This window comes from Molossus molossus, unplaced genomic scaffold, assembly GCF_014108415.1.
Source record: "Molossus molossus isolate mMolMol1 unplaced genomic scaffold, mMolMol1.p scaffold_m16_p_10, whole genome shotgun sequence".
NCBI lineage: Eukaryota > Metazoa > Chordata > Mammalia > Chiroptera > Molossidae > Molossus > Molossus molossus.
Genome location: NW_023425345.1, coordinates 16009850 through 16026080, shown reverse-complemented (window position 1 = coordinate 16026080; position 16231 = coordinate 16009850). Strand labels below are relative to the sequence as shown.

At 37.3% G+C, this 16231-nt stretch overlaps 1 protein-coding gene across 6 annotated transcripts in view; it reads right to left on the bottom strand.

Moving 5' to 3' along the window:
• The window catches only part of ANKS1B (ankyrin repeat and sterile alpha motif domain containing 1B), a 917777-nt gene that overhangs the window by 579683 nt on the left and 321863 nt on the right, over window positions 1-16231 (bottom strand). For all 6 annotated transcript variants that reach the window (XM_036250945.1, XM_036250946.1, XM_036250947.1 and 3 more), the window contains one exon: window positions 10825-10961. In XM_036250945.1, coding sequence (XP_036106838.1) covers window positions 10825-10961 — 137 coding nt within the window. The remainder of the gene's footprint in view (window positions 1-10824; window positions 10962-16231) is intronic.

The following is a 16231-nucleotide window of genomic DNA, read 5'->3' as shown; positions in this document are numbered from 1 at the left end:
GATAGCATTTAAAGCTCTGGAGTTGGATGTGAGTATATGTAGACTGAGAGAACAGGTCTGAGGATAATCCCTGGGATCATTCATTCAATCAATGATTTCCATCGGTGAAATTCCAAATATTATCTGTTCAGAGTACCGTCTCCCTTAGTTGACTAAAGGTTCTTTAAGGTTATTTTTATATGTAAATATCCTCTTATGATGCCCATCATACAGTAGGCACTTAACTCTGTTTAATGAATGAATGAATAAACAAAGGAACACTGTGCTCTGTAGTATATTTGTGGCTAAATTCCATAATTTTAGAACATCCTAGATTAGGATGTTGAAGTGATCATCTTCGGATTCATATATTAGATCTACTATTCATCATATAGTCAAACAGGTTTCCATGAATTTAGAGGCAGAGGTAATTATGGGCTTTTAACTTAACTCAGTAAAAGTCAATAACAAGTGACCAATAGGAGGGATGAGATTAGGTTTCAAATTTTAGTTCCCACTTAAGACATTTAAAACAAAAATGCCAACTCTACTTTCTAGAAATTTTATTTATTTTTATTTATAATTGATTTGAGGGAGAGAGAGAGACATTGATCCGTTGCCTCCCACATGCACCCCAACCAGATGTTAAACCCCAAACCCGGGCATGTGCCCTGACAGGGAATCGAACTGGCAACCTTTTGGTGCATGGGACAATGCCCAACCAACTGAGCCATACTGGCCAGGGCAGATATTTTATTTTTTAAGAAAATTTTTCCCAGAAAAATTTCCATCTATGCAGAAAAATTTCCATCTATGCATTCTTATTTAGACTGCCTAAAAATATTCTGGAGAGAAAGACATGCCGAAGAATGGCATCCATTGAGATTTTCATGTTTGTAGAAAAAAAATATTTGAATAACACTAAAAAAAAAAAAAAAAAAAAAAAACAAAAAAAAAAAACCCACCTATTTAATAAGGTCTGCTGCTATTAGGCACAAAATTCAGAGAATTATATTTTATGCTTAGAAAATGAGATGAATTTTGTTTTTCATACATGTAGAAAGTGTCAGGAACAAATAATTCCCCATTTTCCTAGTCGATAAATCCAGCCAGAGTGTGATTAAAAGAAATGAGGATGAATAATATTCCACTGGCATATGATTGGCATGACCTCTGTAAAGAACTATGGTGATTTTATTCATTCATAGAAGACGCAGTCTGTAGTGGGTACTGTCTGAATTTCGGCTTTTCCCTTCCCTGCACTGGGTCAGCCTGACCCGATTCTGCATCTTCAGTCTTCACTGGCTTCTCTCACATCCCAAATGTCAGGAGTTCATATCCCTGCAGCTCTCTGCTGCAGACACCTCTAAGGAACGAAATGCAGGAGGTTGGGATCACTGCATCGTTAGCCAGCATCGTTCTAGGTAGATTCTAATGATTTAAGGAACTTAAAAAGGCTCCCCAACACATTTCCTAAAAGCCGAAGCTGCTATCCTCAGAGCCATTGCGGATGAGACAGCAATGATGAGAGGATTGTCTCTCAAAGGTCAAATTTCAAATGTGGGCAAACATCACTCTTTTAATCACCACTCTCACAAGTTGGGTTGCTACAGGGCTTTACAGTTTACACAGCAGCATGGCACGTTTGATCTGATCTGAGCTTTACCACATCCTTCACAAGAAGGCAAGGCAAACACATCCTCACTTTGCTGACAAGTTCAAGGGTCAGAAAGGTTACACAGAGGGTATGTGACAGAAGCATGATTAGAAGTGAATCCCTAGAAAAGGCACCTACAAGTAAAATTTTGCGTCTGTTTCATGAGTTTTAGACCAGCCTATCTAAGAATACCAGGTTAAAAATACTGGTCTTTAGAGATAGGGCTGGGGTAGGGCTCAGGAATTTTTTTTTAAAAGCTTCCCAGGAGCCCAACCAATGTGGCTCAGTGGTTGAGCATTGACCCATGCACCAAGAGGTCACTGGTTCAATTCCTGGTCAGGGCACATGCTCAAGTTGTGGGCAAAATCCCCAGTGGGGGGCATGCAGGAGGCAGCCAATAGATGTTCTCTCTCATCGATGTTCCTATCTCTCCCTCTCCTGTCCTCTCTCTAAAATTCAATACAGAAAAAGAGAGAGAGAGAGAGAGAGAAATAAGTAAATAAATAAAAGCTTCCCAGGAAATTCTAATTTGTTGAGTACTACTGGACGATTGTTGGGGTCATTGGCTTCTTAATTTTTTTTTTCTTCCCAAATTACTCATTGTTTCACCTAAGAGTATTTTCTATTAGTTTATTATCTTTCTGTTTTTAGCCTTCACTTCTCATTTAACTTTGGTCATAAGACTCCAAATTACTGAATAGTCTTCTTTGGTTTCCTCCTTTAGGCTACAAACTATTGCCATCTATGTTTCTGCTCTTCTTCCTTTTCCCAATTTATTCTTCTCCTCTCAGACTTCATCATCCCTGTGGAATACAAATGTTCCATCTTGATGATTTGCTCCCTGATGAGCTAATTAACATGAACAGACTACTGGAGTTAGGAGAGCAGAGTTCTTACAGTCAGTGGCTGTGTAACACTGGGAACTTTATTCAACCTGTTTAAATTTCAGACCCAATCAGTAAAATAAATTTTTAAAAAATACCTACCTCATAGGGCTTTTACAAGAAATAAATGAAACACATGCTCAATCATAGAAATAAATGCCTCAATACTCAAAAGTAAACCTATTTTAAAAGATTATCTTTTAAAAGGTCTTTTTTTTCCCTATCTATTTTTTGCTGCAACCCAATACAATATTCTGTACTCTTTCTGAATTATATGCATCTGCTTTTTACAGACCCGCCCTCATTTCTAATTTTAAGATTTAGCATATGTATTCTATAATCCACAGTGCCCAGGAAAATATTAAGAGTTTTATATATCCCATGTTCTAAACTCTTAATAATGAAGGGAGAGATACTATGGATGATTATTAAGTTACCTTATTATTAGCTCACTGGGCACTCAAAAAGCCCAGAAGAATGTCCAAAATACGCATTTCCATCAGGTCGAACTGACACCTGATTTAAACAGAGTCCATCACGGGTAAGAGTCAGGAGCAGCTCATCTTTCTTCAAATCATCTCTCTTAGTCTCTTGAGAGAACTGGGCCCCTGACTTTTCCTTTTTTTTCGTTACTCCTATGGCCGCTTTGCTTCTTTTCGATAGGGTCCCTCCTTAGCTGTGAAAGAGTGCAGCCTGCTCACTTCGTTTTGTCAAATTCTACTATGGATGGGATTCAAAGTATGTGGTGGGATCTGGACAGTACTAAAAGCACCCTCAAGATAATCAGGATTCTCAGATTTTCCAGGCTGACTTTCTGTTAGTATCTGCTTCTGTTCATTAAGACATGTTATTATAATGGTCAATATTAAGCACCTATTTGGATGATGTATCTGGGATACGGTGCCAGAAGAATCTCTTTCCTCTGCATCCACCTTGGGTCACTTCTCAAACATCCTCATGTCATGGAAAAGGAGAAAGGAGCAGAAAAACCCACCAGCTAAGAACACCACCAAGGGGCAGCCCAAGAATCCAGTGCTTTAACCACACATTCCTTAGCCAAACAATCTGGTCGTGCCAGTGTTTGAACCTTGGAGCTAATTAGATTTAGTCACTCCTGTTACAAATTTAACATTTCAGTCCCCATCATTCATGTCTCTCCCACCAACTTTTTGTCTCCTCTTTCCCATTCTCTACAACCAGGTTTAGTTCCCTGAGTCCTGAAATAAAATATACACAAATTTTAAAAACTATTTCCTCAATCCTGTCCTTCCTTCCACACCCTGCCATGCTACTTTCCTTTTATCGCCAAATTATTCAAAAGATTAATGTACAGTCAGTGTGTTGCTTTTCTCCAACTCTTAAACTCCGCAATTTAGCTTCCACCTTCTCCACTTGAGTTCATTGCTTTTTTCAAGGACTTTGCCCTCGTAATCACCAAATGAAGTGGCACTTTGAGCTCCCTTCGGCTTTGCCTCCCAACAAGTTTTGACAATGTTGACTAATCTCTTCTTCAATTTTCTTTATCTTTATATTTAGGCTAATATTTTGTCTTCCTTGTTTTATATTGCCCAACGCTCCTTTCCTTTCTTTCTTTGGTAAGGCCTTCTTTCTAAAGCATATGTGAAGAATTCACTTAAATGTACTGATTCCCAGTTTCCTCATCTATAAAATGAAGATAATATCCATTCCCAAAAACCATGAAAATTAAATTGCATTATATACTTAACAAATATTAATGATATTTTTAAGTGTAAACATTCCCAGCATTCTATCTTTGACACTATCTCCCTTCACCATCTAATGCTATAAGTGACTGTAAAATCTTTACCTTAAGCTTTTACTTCTCACCCGAGCTCCACACTAATGTTTCTAATTTGTACATCATGCCTCACACTCAATAAGTTATCAAAACAAAATTTATCTTGTCACCTTCTTCCTCCTCAAAATAAATTTCTGCTCAAGTCTTTCCTCTATTTATTAAGATTATTTCTAAATCCCAGCCAACCAGGACCAGATCTTTAGTTATCTTTGATTCCCTTAGATCTAATCCATCTCTTTACACACTAATGCTTTATCTAAAATGTCTCTTAAAAATCATAACCAAGCCATATTTATTCCAGAAATGCAAAGTTGGATTAACATTAAAAAATAAAAATAATCCAGCCCTGGTTGGGTGGCTCAGTTGGTTGGAATGTTGTCCTGTTTGGGAGCTAAGGAACTGATGTTTCTCGCTCATCCTTCTCTCTCTCTCTCCCTTCCTCTCTCTAAAAATCAACGGAAGCATATGCTTGGGTAAGAATTAAAAAAAATACAAAAATTTAAACAATGTAATTTATCACATCAACAGAACAAAGGAGGAAAAATCATATGATCATCTAAATATATACAGAAAAAAATTTGAAAAATGTAAATACAAAATTTTTATGCTAAAATCTCTCAGCAAACTAGTAGAAGGGTACATATAGTAAACATAGGTTATATTATATACATAGTGCTGAAGTACTGAATACTTTTCCTCAAAGGTAGCAAATAAGGCAAAGGTCTTTGGTCTTACTAGTTCTGTGAACAATTGTCCTACCATCACAGCAGTAAAATAATAATAATAATGATAATAATAATAATAATAATAGACCTAAAGATTATAAAAAGAAGAAATAAGACCATCATTATTCTCAGATGACAGGAGAGAACCATCAAATAATATTTTTAAAAGGAACTATTATAACTTTTTTTTTTTACTGACCAAAAGGATTTGTACTTTTATTTTTATTTTTGTAAGTCAAAACACAGTTTAATGGTCACTCAGATAAAAAGAACAAAAACAAAAACAGAAACAAAAAAAAAAACAGGATAAACGTAACTAGTTACAGGCCGAACGTGTTCACCTCTCCTGCTATGGCCGTGTCCTTCAGAGTAGAAAGTCACAAATGAAACGTCGGGCTGTTCCATCTCCCTAAAAGCACAGGAAAGTAACCTCCCAAGTCATAGCTGCTCCCAGCTGCAGTGGGAAACCATGGCAACCTTGGAAGGGTTTTTCCTCTTTCCAAGCAGGTTTCAACCTGATGATGCTAGGTTTCTTCTCGCACTGTTTTCCATCCAGCTAACCGAGTTAAATGCCTCAGGGTGCCCTAAAAGGTGCCCCTAGTTAGTCAAGGCTGAATGCCTCCACAGAGTTACGATCAGTATCGGAGTCTTGACGAAGACATTTGTCCTGGGTGAATTCTTGGGGGCTGGACGGGAGAAGCTGCGCAGCACAGGCTCAGCCACAGGGAGTCCAAAACCGGTCTGGGTCCGGTTCGGTCAGCAGCGGATCTTTGCTGGTATTGGCCTAGACTAGAACGAGACCTGTTTGGGCTTGTTTTGGGAAATCTTCCCTTGGAGCTCAACCTGTAAAGAACTATTATAAATTTTAAGTAAAATTATCCAGGTGGCAGAACACGGGGGTAATATAGAACTCGATGGCATTTCTATATACCAACAGTGAACAACTGGAAAGTGAGAGTAATCAACAGTACTAAAGCATTAAGTCAACTCAATGAGGAAAGCCATTTTCCATGTAGGAAAAATAGATAAATCTCAATTCTTACCTCACAGCCTACAAAAACAACTTGAGAAAGACCATAAAACTAAACGTAAATGTCAGAGCCAGAAAGCATCTAGAAAAAAATATGGGAGTACGTATTCACAACCTGGACAAAACACAGAAAGCACTACCCATGAAAGAAAATTGATCAACTAGATCTCACCAAAATTAAAATATTCTGTTCATCAAAACCCAGCATTTTTAAAAAGAGTAGGCAAATCACAGACTAGAAAACAGTATTTGCAATGCATAAAACTCACAAAGGACCCATATCTTTTGAAATTACTGGAGAACTTATAAAGAATTGGTACAAATCAACAATTAGAAAGTTGAATAAACCCATTAAAGAGACTTGAACAGGCACTTCTCAAAAGAACATATAAGAATGATCAATAGCCACAGGAAAAGGTGCACATCATCATTAGTCACTAGGAAAATGCTTATTGAAACCATAATGAGAAATCTTTTCACACCCATAAGAATGACTAAAATAAAAAAATTAAAAAGTCTAATATACCAGATGTTCACAAGAATGCAGAAAAACTCAAATTCATACACATTTCTGTTGGGGATTATACAATGGAACAATCACTTTGGAAAACTCTTGGGATGTTTCTTATAAAGTTAGCTTTTCATTTATCTTATGACCCAACAATTCCACTCTTTGGCATCTATGAAATTTTATGTCTATAAAAAGACTTGACCATAAGTATTTTCAGCACATTCATTCGAAATAGCCCATAACAGGAAACAACACAAGCATGAAGTTACAGGAGGATGGATAAACAAATTGTGGCATAGTAATCCAATGGAATACCACTCAGCAAAAAAAACAAACAAGTGACTCTCCAAAACATTATGTTCAGTGAAACAAGCCAGACATTGATATATTCAAAACACACACACACACACACACACACACACACACACACACAGTAGGATTCCATTCATATAAAGTCCAAGGAGAGGCAGCCCTAATCTATAGTGATAAAAATCAGAAAGAAGCTCCCTCTGAGGCAGGAATCAGGGCAACTGATTGGAAAGGACCATGAGGCAACTCTCTGAGGTGACGCCAATGTCCATTATCTTGCTTTGAGTGGGGTTATACCTAGATATAAAATTGTCAAAATTCATCAAATTGTATTTTCTTCTTCAATTAGGGAGAAATAAAGATGCTTCACCAGGAAAACATTTTTAAAAAGTCCTTGCAAGTAAGATAATTATTTAGTACAAAGAAGAAAACTGGTATGTCAGTAGACCTACCTAAAATTTTATGTCAAAGGTAATATTTTTTGCAAGTTTAAAAATAATTTTATTTTCGAGTCTAAGTAAATGAACCTAGCCTTGTGAATTCATCCTAACAGAGAAACTTAGCCTTGTGGATTAACATACTGGAGAAACACACAGAAATCAGTAGTATATAAATATTCCGTCTCTATGAATTGAAAATAGAATGTTTCACAATCTGAAAAATTTTAAGACATGAAAGAGTCCAAAGAAGCAAAGGTAAAAAGATCAAACATGGGATGCGGAACTAACAGCTGTGACTTTGTGAGTGAACAAATATGCCAAATAAAATCAAACTCAAAACAACAAAAAAAAGAGATAAGATCCATGCCCCTGGCTGGTTTGGCTCAGCAGTTAGAGCATCAGCCTGCAGACTGAAAGGTCTCGGGTTCAATTCTGGTCAAGGGCTCGCCCGTACCTGGGTTGCAGGTTCAATCCTGGCCCCAGCTGGAGTGTGCGGGAAGTAACCAATCAATGTGTCTCTCTCACAATGCTGTTTCTCTCTCTTTCTCTCCCTCCCTTCCACTGGAAATCAATGGAAGAATATCCTTGGGTGAGGATTTTAAAAAAAAGAAAAGAAAAAGATCCTATTTAACAATTGTGCTTCAAAAGGGAAAAAAAAAAAACTCAACAAAACACTGCAAAGTCTGTAGCTTCCAAGTAATTAGCACAGTAATCAGAAACATGCGGTGTATAATCAGCCCTACCACATATTTATGCAAGGAGTCCTTGGTTACAAAGGGATATTCTCCATGTATAGGTAGAATTATGGAAAGTAGACTAGATAAAGGCATGCAAAAGGAGAAGGGGAAGTAACTGAATCTGCTCTATCCAAGTAGTAGCTATTAGCAGTAAATGAAATGAAAGCTATGTTTTTTCTCTCATCGATTTTATATTGTCCTCTTCAATAGGACTGAACACATTGCCAATGCCCAGGCAAAGAAACATAAACACAGGTAGCATCTAGACTTTCACTGTCAAAGCTCATCGCCAGTCTTAAGAGTGAAATGATCATTTCAACCATGTTATTAACTTCTAATTAGTAAGTTAAAAAGTGTTTTAATATCCACAAGTCAACCTAACATCACATTTCTTGCATTTCCAGACAGAATGCCAGAGTTAGCAAATACTTTAGAGGATTAAACTTGTGATAAAAATATAGGCTCTTATATAAGCTAACCAATAATTATCATTTCTTTGGAACAGTTAGCTCTCAACCATTCATCCCTCACACAACTGTGATTTGTCAGAACACACCAGGGAGTCCCCTGTTCTATCCATCTAGCTGTCTGCCACCTACATTCTCTGTTTCCAAACCCTTTCCTGAAATCACGTGTCCTGCCCCAATTCTTCCTCATAATTACTTCCACTAAAATTTTCCATTCCCTGCTCTCTGCAATGAATGAGGAGCCCCGGGAGATTAGAAGCCATGAGGAGAACTAAGTAAAGCACCAAAGTCTCTCAGGTAAAAAGAATTGTGATATTCTTTCCCAATCATGTACCTCAACGGTCATTGTTCTATTACATGTTTATTTACAGGCTGCACTGGTTCTAATTTAAATATCATCCTTAGTTTCCTGACTTCCTTATTTCATTTTTTCCTTCTTAAATCATCACTGTAACAGCTAAGAAAGGAAGATGGAGTTAGTTAGCTTCATAAACATTTAACAATGGACAGAACCAATGAATAGAGTCAAGATGGAATTTCTGGCTTTAATCCTACCTCTAGCTTTCTTCAAGTTTACCAAAATAAACTCAGCTAAAATAAAACAAAACGTGGAAAGAAGGGTTTATGGAGTAAGTTTCCTTAGTGTTGCTTAGATTACAGATACACAGATGACCAGATGGATTTACATTAAGGAATTTATGTTGGTATAAAAGTAAATATGTTTAATAATGGATATTATGCACTTATGTATAGGATAGTCTGCTGCCTAAGTAGTTAAAAATGCTGGAAATGTAACAGTTGCACAATAACACCAGAAACAGCTTCATATAACGAGAACTTATGACAATAAATGTGGCATTTAGCACCTAAATCAAGGGTTAATGAGGTTATTTCTTGAAGCAAATGAACCAGACAAACTTTCCCTGAAGAGGAAGAAAGGATTTCTGAAGACATTTTTGTCCTCCAAGTATTGGGACATCATGTAAAAGGTTACTGTGCCTAACTGACCCTGAACTTGTGGGTTCCTCATAAAGCTGTCAAGTTGTACAGCCTCATCAGGATTTGTCCAACCTCTGAACAGGACCAGAAGAGACAACCGTCAGACTAAGGAAAGGGAAGGAACTTCAAATTAGTTGTACAACTTAGCCCCTTTGGCGGGCCAACATCCTTGCCTAGAACACCAGGGTACACATCCCCTTGGAATGTATGAAGGCTAAATGAAACAATGCCTATGAAAGTGTTCTATAAACTGAGGTGGATGTAAAGTTGAAATGCCTTTTTATTGATGAGGATGAGGATTATAATACAAATCATCCCAAACAAGTTACATGAAAGAAGACATTAAGGAAACTATTGCTCATTCACAACAAAACAGTCTTAAAAGACATGTCTGTCCTACAAATCAGTTCAAAGGATTTGCTCATACTGTATATCTAAGTAGATGGTGCTTGGCATTGATTGGATCCAGAGTCCCCCTCTCCTGGATTTTATGAAGCCCATTCAGAACCAGCCAGGTTGAGAACACCACCAAGTTCATGTTCTGAGTTCTGTTGGCAAAAATATAATGCTAACAGCTTTATAAGTGCTATTTTCAATGAAATATCACAGAACAGCTTGTCCCAATGATATTTCTAAAGCCTGCCTGCAAACCGCCTACTGGGAAATCCAACTGAAAGAGAAGAGGAGAGAGCGAAAGCCCCGCGGACAGACGGCAGGACTGGGCAGGAGAACAAAGGTGAACGGGAGACCAGCTAGGCCGGAGCAGGCGCGGGAGGAAGGCAGAGCGATGGATGTGCAGAGTCAAACAGGCGAACTTTTAGAAGCTCTAAAGAACAGGTCATTTAAAGGCAATATGCAGAAACAACAGGCTGGAGGACAGAGAAGTGATTGCAAGCAATGCAGCTTGTTCAGAGAAATGGAGACAAAGGCGCAGGAAACACCAAAAAAAACTTGTAACGGCTCAATAATTGGAGCGTAATTACTAAAATGTTATGAAAGGAAAATGATGTGAAATAGCCCCTTTTCTCAGCTTGACTTGCTTTTTTCATGTAATATACGGATTCATTTTTCCAAAAGCTAATGCGGTTTTCAATGTCTATCATCAACTCCAAGGAAAGAAAAATATTCTCTTCCAAGTCCCTTCTTTTAACCTAAACATCAATTTACATATCATAAAATAGGCCAGGCACGGCGAAGTAAGTTTTGCATGCACCGATTCAAAAACAAAATACATGATAGTGCAGATAATGTCGTTCTGGGCACTTACCTGGGGTCGAATAACTTTTACAATATTTTTGAGGGCAGTGTCGGGGGATGGAGGTGAGCAGTCAGGTGTTGGGCCTGTGGAGCTGTTTCTATGGTTACTAGTTCCTGGAGCAGTAATTGCTACCTCAGAGGCATTATCTGTGAATAGAAACAGAACTGCCATGAACCTAATCACTCAGTTTACCTTCTAAGATTTGAAATGAGTTTAGTGAACGTGAAATGGGATTTCGACTTAAAACTGGTATCAATTATAAGATCATAATGAGGAATATGCTCAGCAGCATATTTTAAAGATAATGCTTATTGAATGCATTGTTTTCTTTTAGAATGCTATCACCCCCTATAGTATTATCCCAAGAAGGAAGAGTATTATTCAATTAATAATGACAGATTATCCAGCACAGCTGTTAAGACTGCCACTATTATATGAATGACTAAGACCTTATTTAATAAAAAAGAACATGACTTTTTATATTACTGGACTAAGTTCTCCCTGTAATCTTTCAAATGGGTATTGATCTTTATTAAAGTAAATGTTTCATATCTCTGATTCATAAAACCCAAGTTCAAGCTTCCTCAAAGCACTTCCCCAGAAAGCCCTCAAGCTATAAAAAGGGATCCCAGTGAATTAACCTTGATGAAAAACTGACATTTGTGCAAAACAGTTTCATAATGTTCACAAACACAAAGCTGTTACCCCCAGATAAACACATCCTCCTATACAGTCAAAACTAAATGAATAAATTTTTTAAAAATCTATATGTCTTCCCTTATGGTGACTATTTGGCAGGGGCGGAGGGCGGGATAAAGAAAGTGATATATTCAAAATCAGAAACGTGCAGCGTTTTCTTCTTAAATTTATATTAAAATAACATCAAGGATGCAGTTTGGAATATTTAAAATACTTGGGAAAGGATGATAAATGTTTTATAAACAACTTCTGCTAGCACAAAAAGAGGTTATATTATTTCAACAACAATTTGGCAGTCCTCTATGGCTTTTTATAGAAACTATTGCAAATTCAAATCTGCAAAAAAATGTACTTCCTTGTTATGTTTTTAATTAGTTCCCAATAATTTTCTGTCCTAGGCAGTTAGCTGAATTGATGCAAAAGAGACAGAGACTGTGAATTGTTTATAGACCAGCAAATCTCGCTGTTCCATGGTCACTGTCTACAATCCCAAGTGAAAAGCAATAATTAATGGTCACCTCTTGCTCATAAAAAGTGAGGATGTAAAAACTCTACCCACCACATAAAAATATAATTCAGTCTCCTGGGGAATCCAGACATAGGCTTATGAAAAATACAAGTGTGGCACATTGAATTAAAAAGATCCTTCCTTAAATATGTCTTAAAAGTGTTCAGAGCTCACTCTTGACAACAGTGTAATGCATCAGGTGTGAATTAGCATGTCAAGAACAGACAGGTTTGGCTCTGGCAGGCTTGGCTCATCTGTTAGAAGCCTGTGGACCAAAGGGTCATAGGTTTGATTTACAGTCCAGGACACATACTTAGGTTGCAAGTTCAATCACTGGCTCCGGTTGGGGTCAAGCAAGAGGCAACCAATCAAGGTGCCTCTCTCACATCAATGTTTCTCTCTCCCCACTCTATCTAAAAATCAACGGAAAAGAGATCCCTGGTTGAGGATTAACAACAACAAAACAGTAGGTTTGTGTGGGTGGTCTTCTGAGCAGAATAGAACAGTATGAGTAAATACTGAAACAGACAAAACATCAGTCAGCAAGGTGACAAAGATGTCCTGCTTCTCTCCAATTTTTCCACTTCTTCCTTTGTCCATTCAACCATATATCTAAAAGCATTTATTTGGGGGCAAGTATGTCAGTTATTATGCTTTGTTCTAAGGATAAATTTAAAAGAATCTCTAGCTTGGGGGTAGGGCGTAGGGAGGGATAAATAGGTGGAGCACAGAGAATTTTTAGGGCAGAAAAATGTTCTGTGTGATACTATAATGGTGGGTACATGCCACTTTAATTTGTCCAAACCCATAGAATGTACACCACGAAGAGTGACCCTCACATCAACTATGAACTTTGGGTGATACTGATGTTTCAATGCAGGTTCTTTGATTGCAACAAATGTAGCACTCTGGTCGAGGATGTTGACTGGTGGGCAAAGCCATCCCCGTGTTGAGGCAGAGTGTATACGGGAACTCTTTGCATTTCTACTCAAATTTGCTGTGAACCTAAAAATGCTCTAAAAATAACGTCTTAAGATTTAAAAAAGACATCTCTTCCCTTGACAAGTACACAATCAAATGTGGCAATCAGAGAAGCAATTTATAATGCAACATGACTTGAGAGTTGGTGACAGATCACTGAAGCGTGGACAAGCAGGGGGACAGGCTGGAGCAGGTGGCTGCAAACGGCTTCAGCTCTCAGGCCGGAAAGTAGACTAGAGCACAAACCACAGCAGCTCGAGGGCAGAGCGAGCATGGATGAGCCACTGTATCTTAGGAAGAAGTGGGAGATAAGTTTAAATGGTGAGAGGAAGTTTATTAGTATAAAAGGTTATACTTCATCCTATAGACAGTAAGAAATATTGAAGACATTAAGCAGGGAGTGACCTAGGAATAATAATAGTTACTGTTATTGGACTACAATGAAATGGTGTTAGGTTTATTTTCCTTATCGTTTATCACTGAATATCTCTTTTGTACTTTTCACTGTTGTCTTTCTGTGCTCATTCTGAATAGCTTCTTTTTTTTTTTAATTGAATTCATTGGGGTGACATTAGTTCACAAAACCATACAGATTTCAAGTGTACAACTCATAAAACATCATCTGCCCAGTTCCTTATATTTATTTTCCAGTTTATTGGTTCTTTCTTCAGTGTCTAGTCTGCTATCAAACCATTTTTTTAATTTCAATTATATTTTTCAGTTCTAAAACTTTCATTTGGTTCTTTTTCAAACATACTGTCACTATTTGGCATTTTTCAGTTCCCTTTTTCAAGCCCGCTTTTACTTATTGGAAAATGGAAAGTATACTTGTTTTTTAAACACCTGAGTCTCATAATTCCAATACCTGAATTCTTCATAGATCTGTTCCTGTATACGCTGCTCCATTATCTGTCTCATCTTTAATTCTTTGCTATGTTTTACTCAACTTTTTGATAGAATAAGACATACAATATTAAATGTAACTCTTTGTCATTTAGTAAATGTTTATTCAAAGAAACATCCCAACTTGCATTCTAATACCAGATGCTGAAGTCTGTAGAAATCTTGCCTGTTCAATGTTAGACCATTTATCTAACCTCTCAGGATTTCAGTTTCCTTAACTTTAAAAAGGAGGATGATTAATAACTATCTTCTTGGATTTATGTGTACATATAAAATGAGAGAACACACATGAAAAATAACTAGCATGTTATCAGGCACAGAGTACAAGTTTAATAAATCTGAATGCTGTTTTTCCCTATCAAACCAAATATTATCCAAATTAAAATAAAATATGGAAGTGGAAAGAAACTCCAGAGGAAAAAGCAAGAAAATAATTAGTAATGCTTTGTACATGGTACATTTAGAGTAATGACTATGAGTAATTGGGTAGGGTTTAAGACCAGTACCTTTAAGCTATTAACACAAATTGGTAGGGACAGAACTTAATTCCAGGAAGAAGGGATGATCCACTGAGGAATGATTTACTGCAAGGGCTGGCCCTGTCGACTGCCTTTACATCAAAGCCAGAAACCGCTGGGTACTCCACGCAGACTACAAGGCAAAAGCTTATGCATGTTTCTTGTAAGTAATTTAATACATAGTACAAGATAGTGGGTAATAAAGTACTAAATTATTTAGGAAAGACTATAAGTGTCTCCATCTTCTGAATCCAAGATCTCTACCATTACACCGATGGTCTGATTTTATACTACCTTGTACTGTTCATTATCTCTTCTAGACTAGGTTATATTTTCTCAGAGACTTATAATTCCCTTATCCTCCCCATAGCTCTTAGCTCAATGCAATCCTTTAAAAATACTAAGTGAAGTCTGGCTGGTGTGGCTCAGTGGTTGAGCACCCACCCATGCACCAAGAGGTCACTGGTTTGATTCCTGGTCAGGACACATGCCCAGGTTGTGGGTCAAATCCCCAGTGGGGGGCGTGCAGGAGGCAGCCAATCGATGTTCTCTCTCATCAATGTTTCTATCTCTCTCCCTCTCTCCCTTCCTTTCTCTCTAAAATCAATAAAGAAAAAAATGTTTAAAATAAAATAAAAATACTAATTGAAATAAAGTGAAAAAAGCAAAACCTGTGTGTCAATGGCAACCATCACAATGCCCTCAGTTACATGGAGAAAGGTGATCTGGCTTTTATAATTCCATGGTCCTTTTAGAGATAACCCAAATGAAAAGCACAGAACATATACAAGAGTGTTAAGGAGACTGATTTATTCCTTAGAATAGCCTTTTTTTATATTATTTATAAAAATATCAATTATCCAGTGGACTTTGTAAAATGACAGCCTGTGTGGAAGATAGTTTTACATGATCAACCTACCTCACACACCTGCAGGTACAAAACATTGCTGATGAAAATGAAATGAGGGGTGTAAATACCGCTTAGAGAAAATTACTGAACATGTTGCAATCCTAGATTGAAATAAGAAACTTATCTTCTAGTCAGATTCCCTTCTATGCATTAGATTATGCATTATGACTGTCAGTTTCCTCTATAATAATAAACTCAGGGGGAAAACCTTCTAGTTTACTTGAGCTTTTAGAAGAAAAGCATTCTATGAAAACAAAATAATTCATGGGCAGTGTTACAGTGTAGAATTTTAACATCATTCTCTAGCATGTACAAAACAGTTAAATACATCAGAGACCTTGTTAGCTGCTGTGTAGCTGACAAATAGAACTGAGATGATTTCTGGCCAGAGGTTCAGGAAAGGAGTCATGAACAGGTGATGATTAAGAAGGTCTCTGACAGATTAGTAAAATTTAGACACGAAGTAATTGGTGGGAAGGGCATTCCAAGAGTTGGAAGTGGGTGAGAGAAAAGCAGAGATTGGAAAGATTCCACATTAGTGGAATAAGAAAGAGTTCAGTTCGAATAAAAAATAATATTCATGGGAAGTAATACTAAGAAATGGAGGAGCCATATACTACGAATTCGGGCTTTGGGATCCGACAAACCTAGACTGCAGTCTCATATTTAATCTCAGTTTCCTCTCCTGTGAAATAGTGTTTTCTCATAGTGTCGTGAGAATAAATGAGCTATCTGTGTATATATGCATGTTTCACACACTGCTTGACACATAGTAGGTGCTGAAATAAAAGTAGTTATTGTTATTGTTATCATATATAACAACAATAATAAATATAAGTAGATAGGTGGCCTGAGGTGTTATTGTTGGGACGTCTCGAATGCAACGCTAAGTAATCA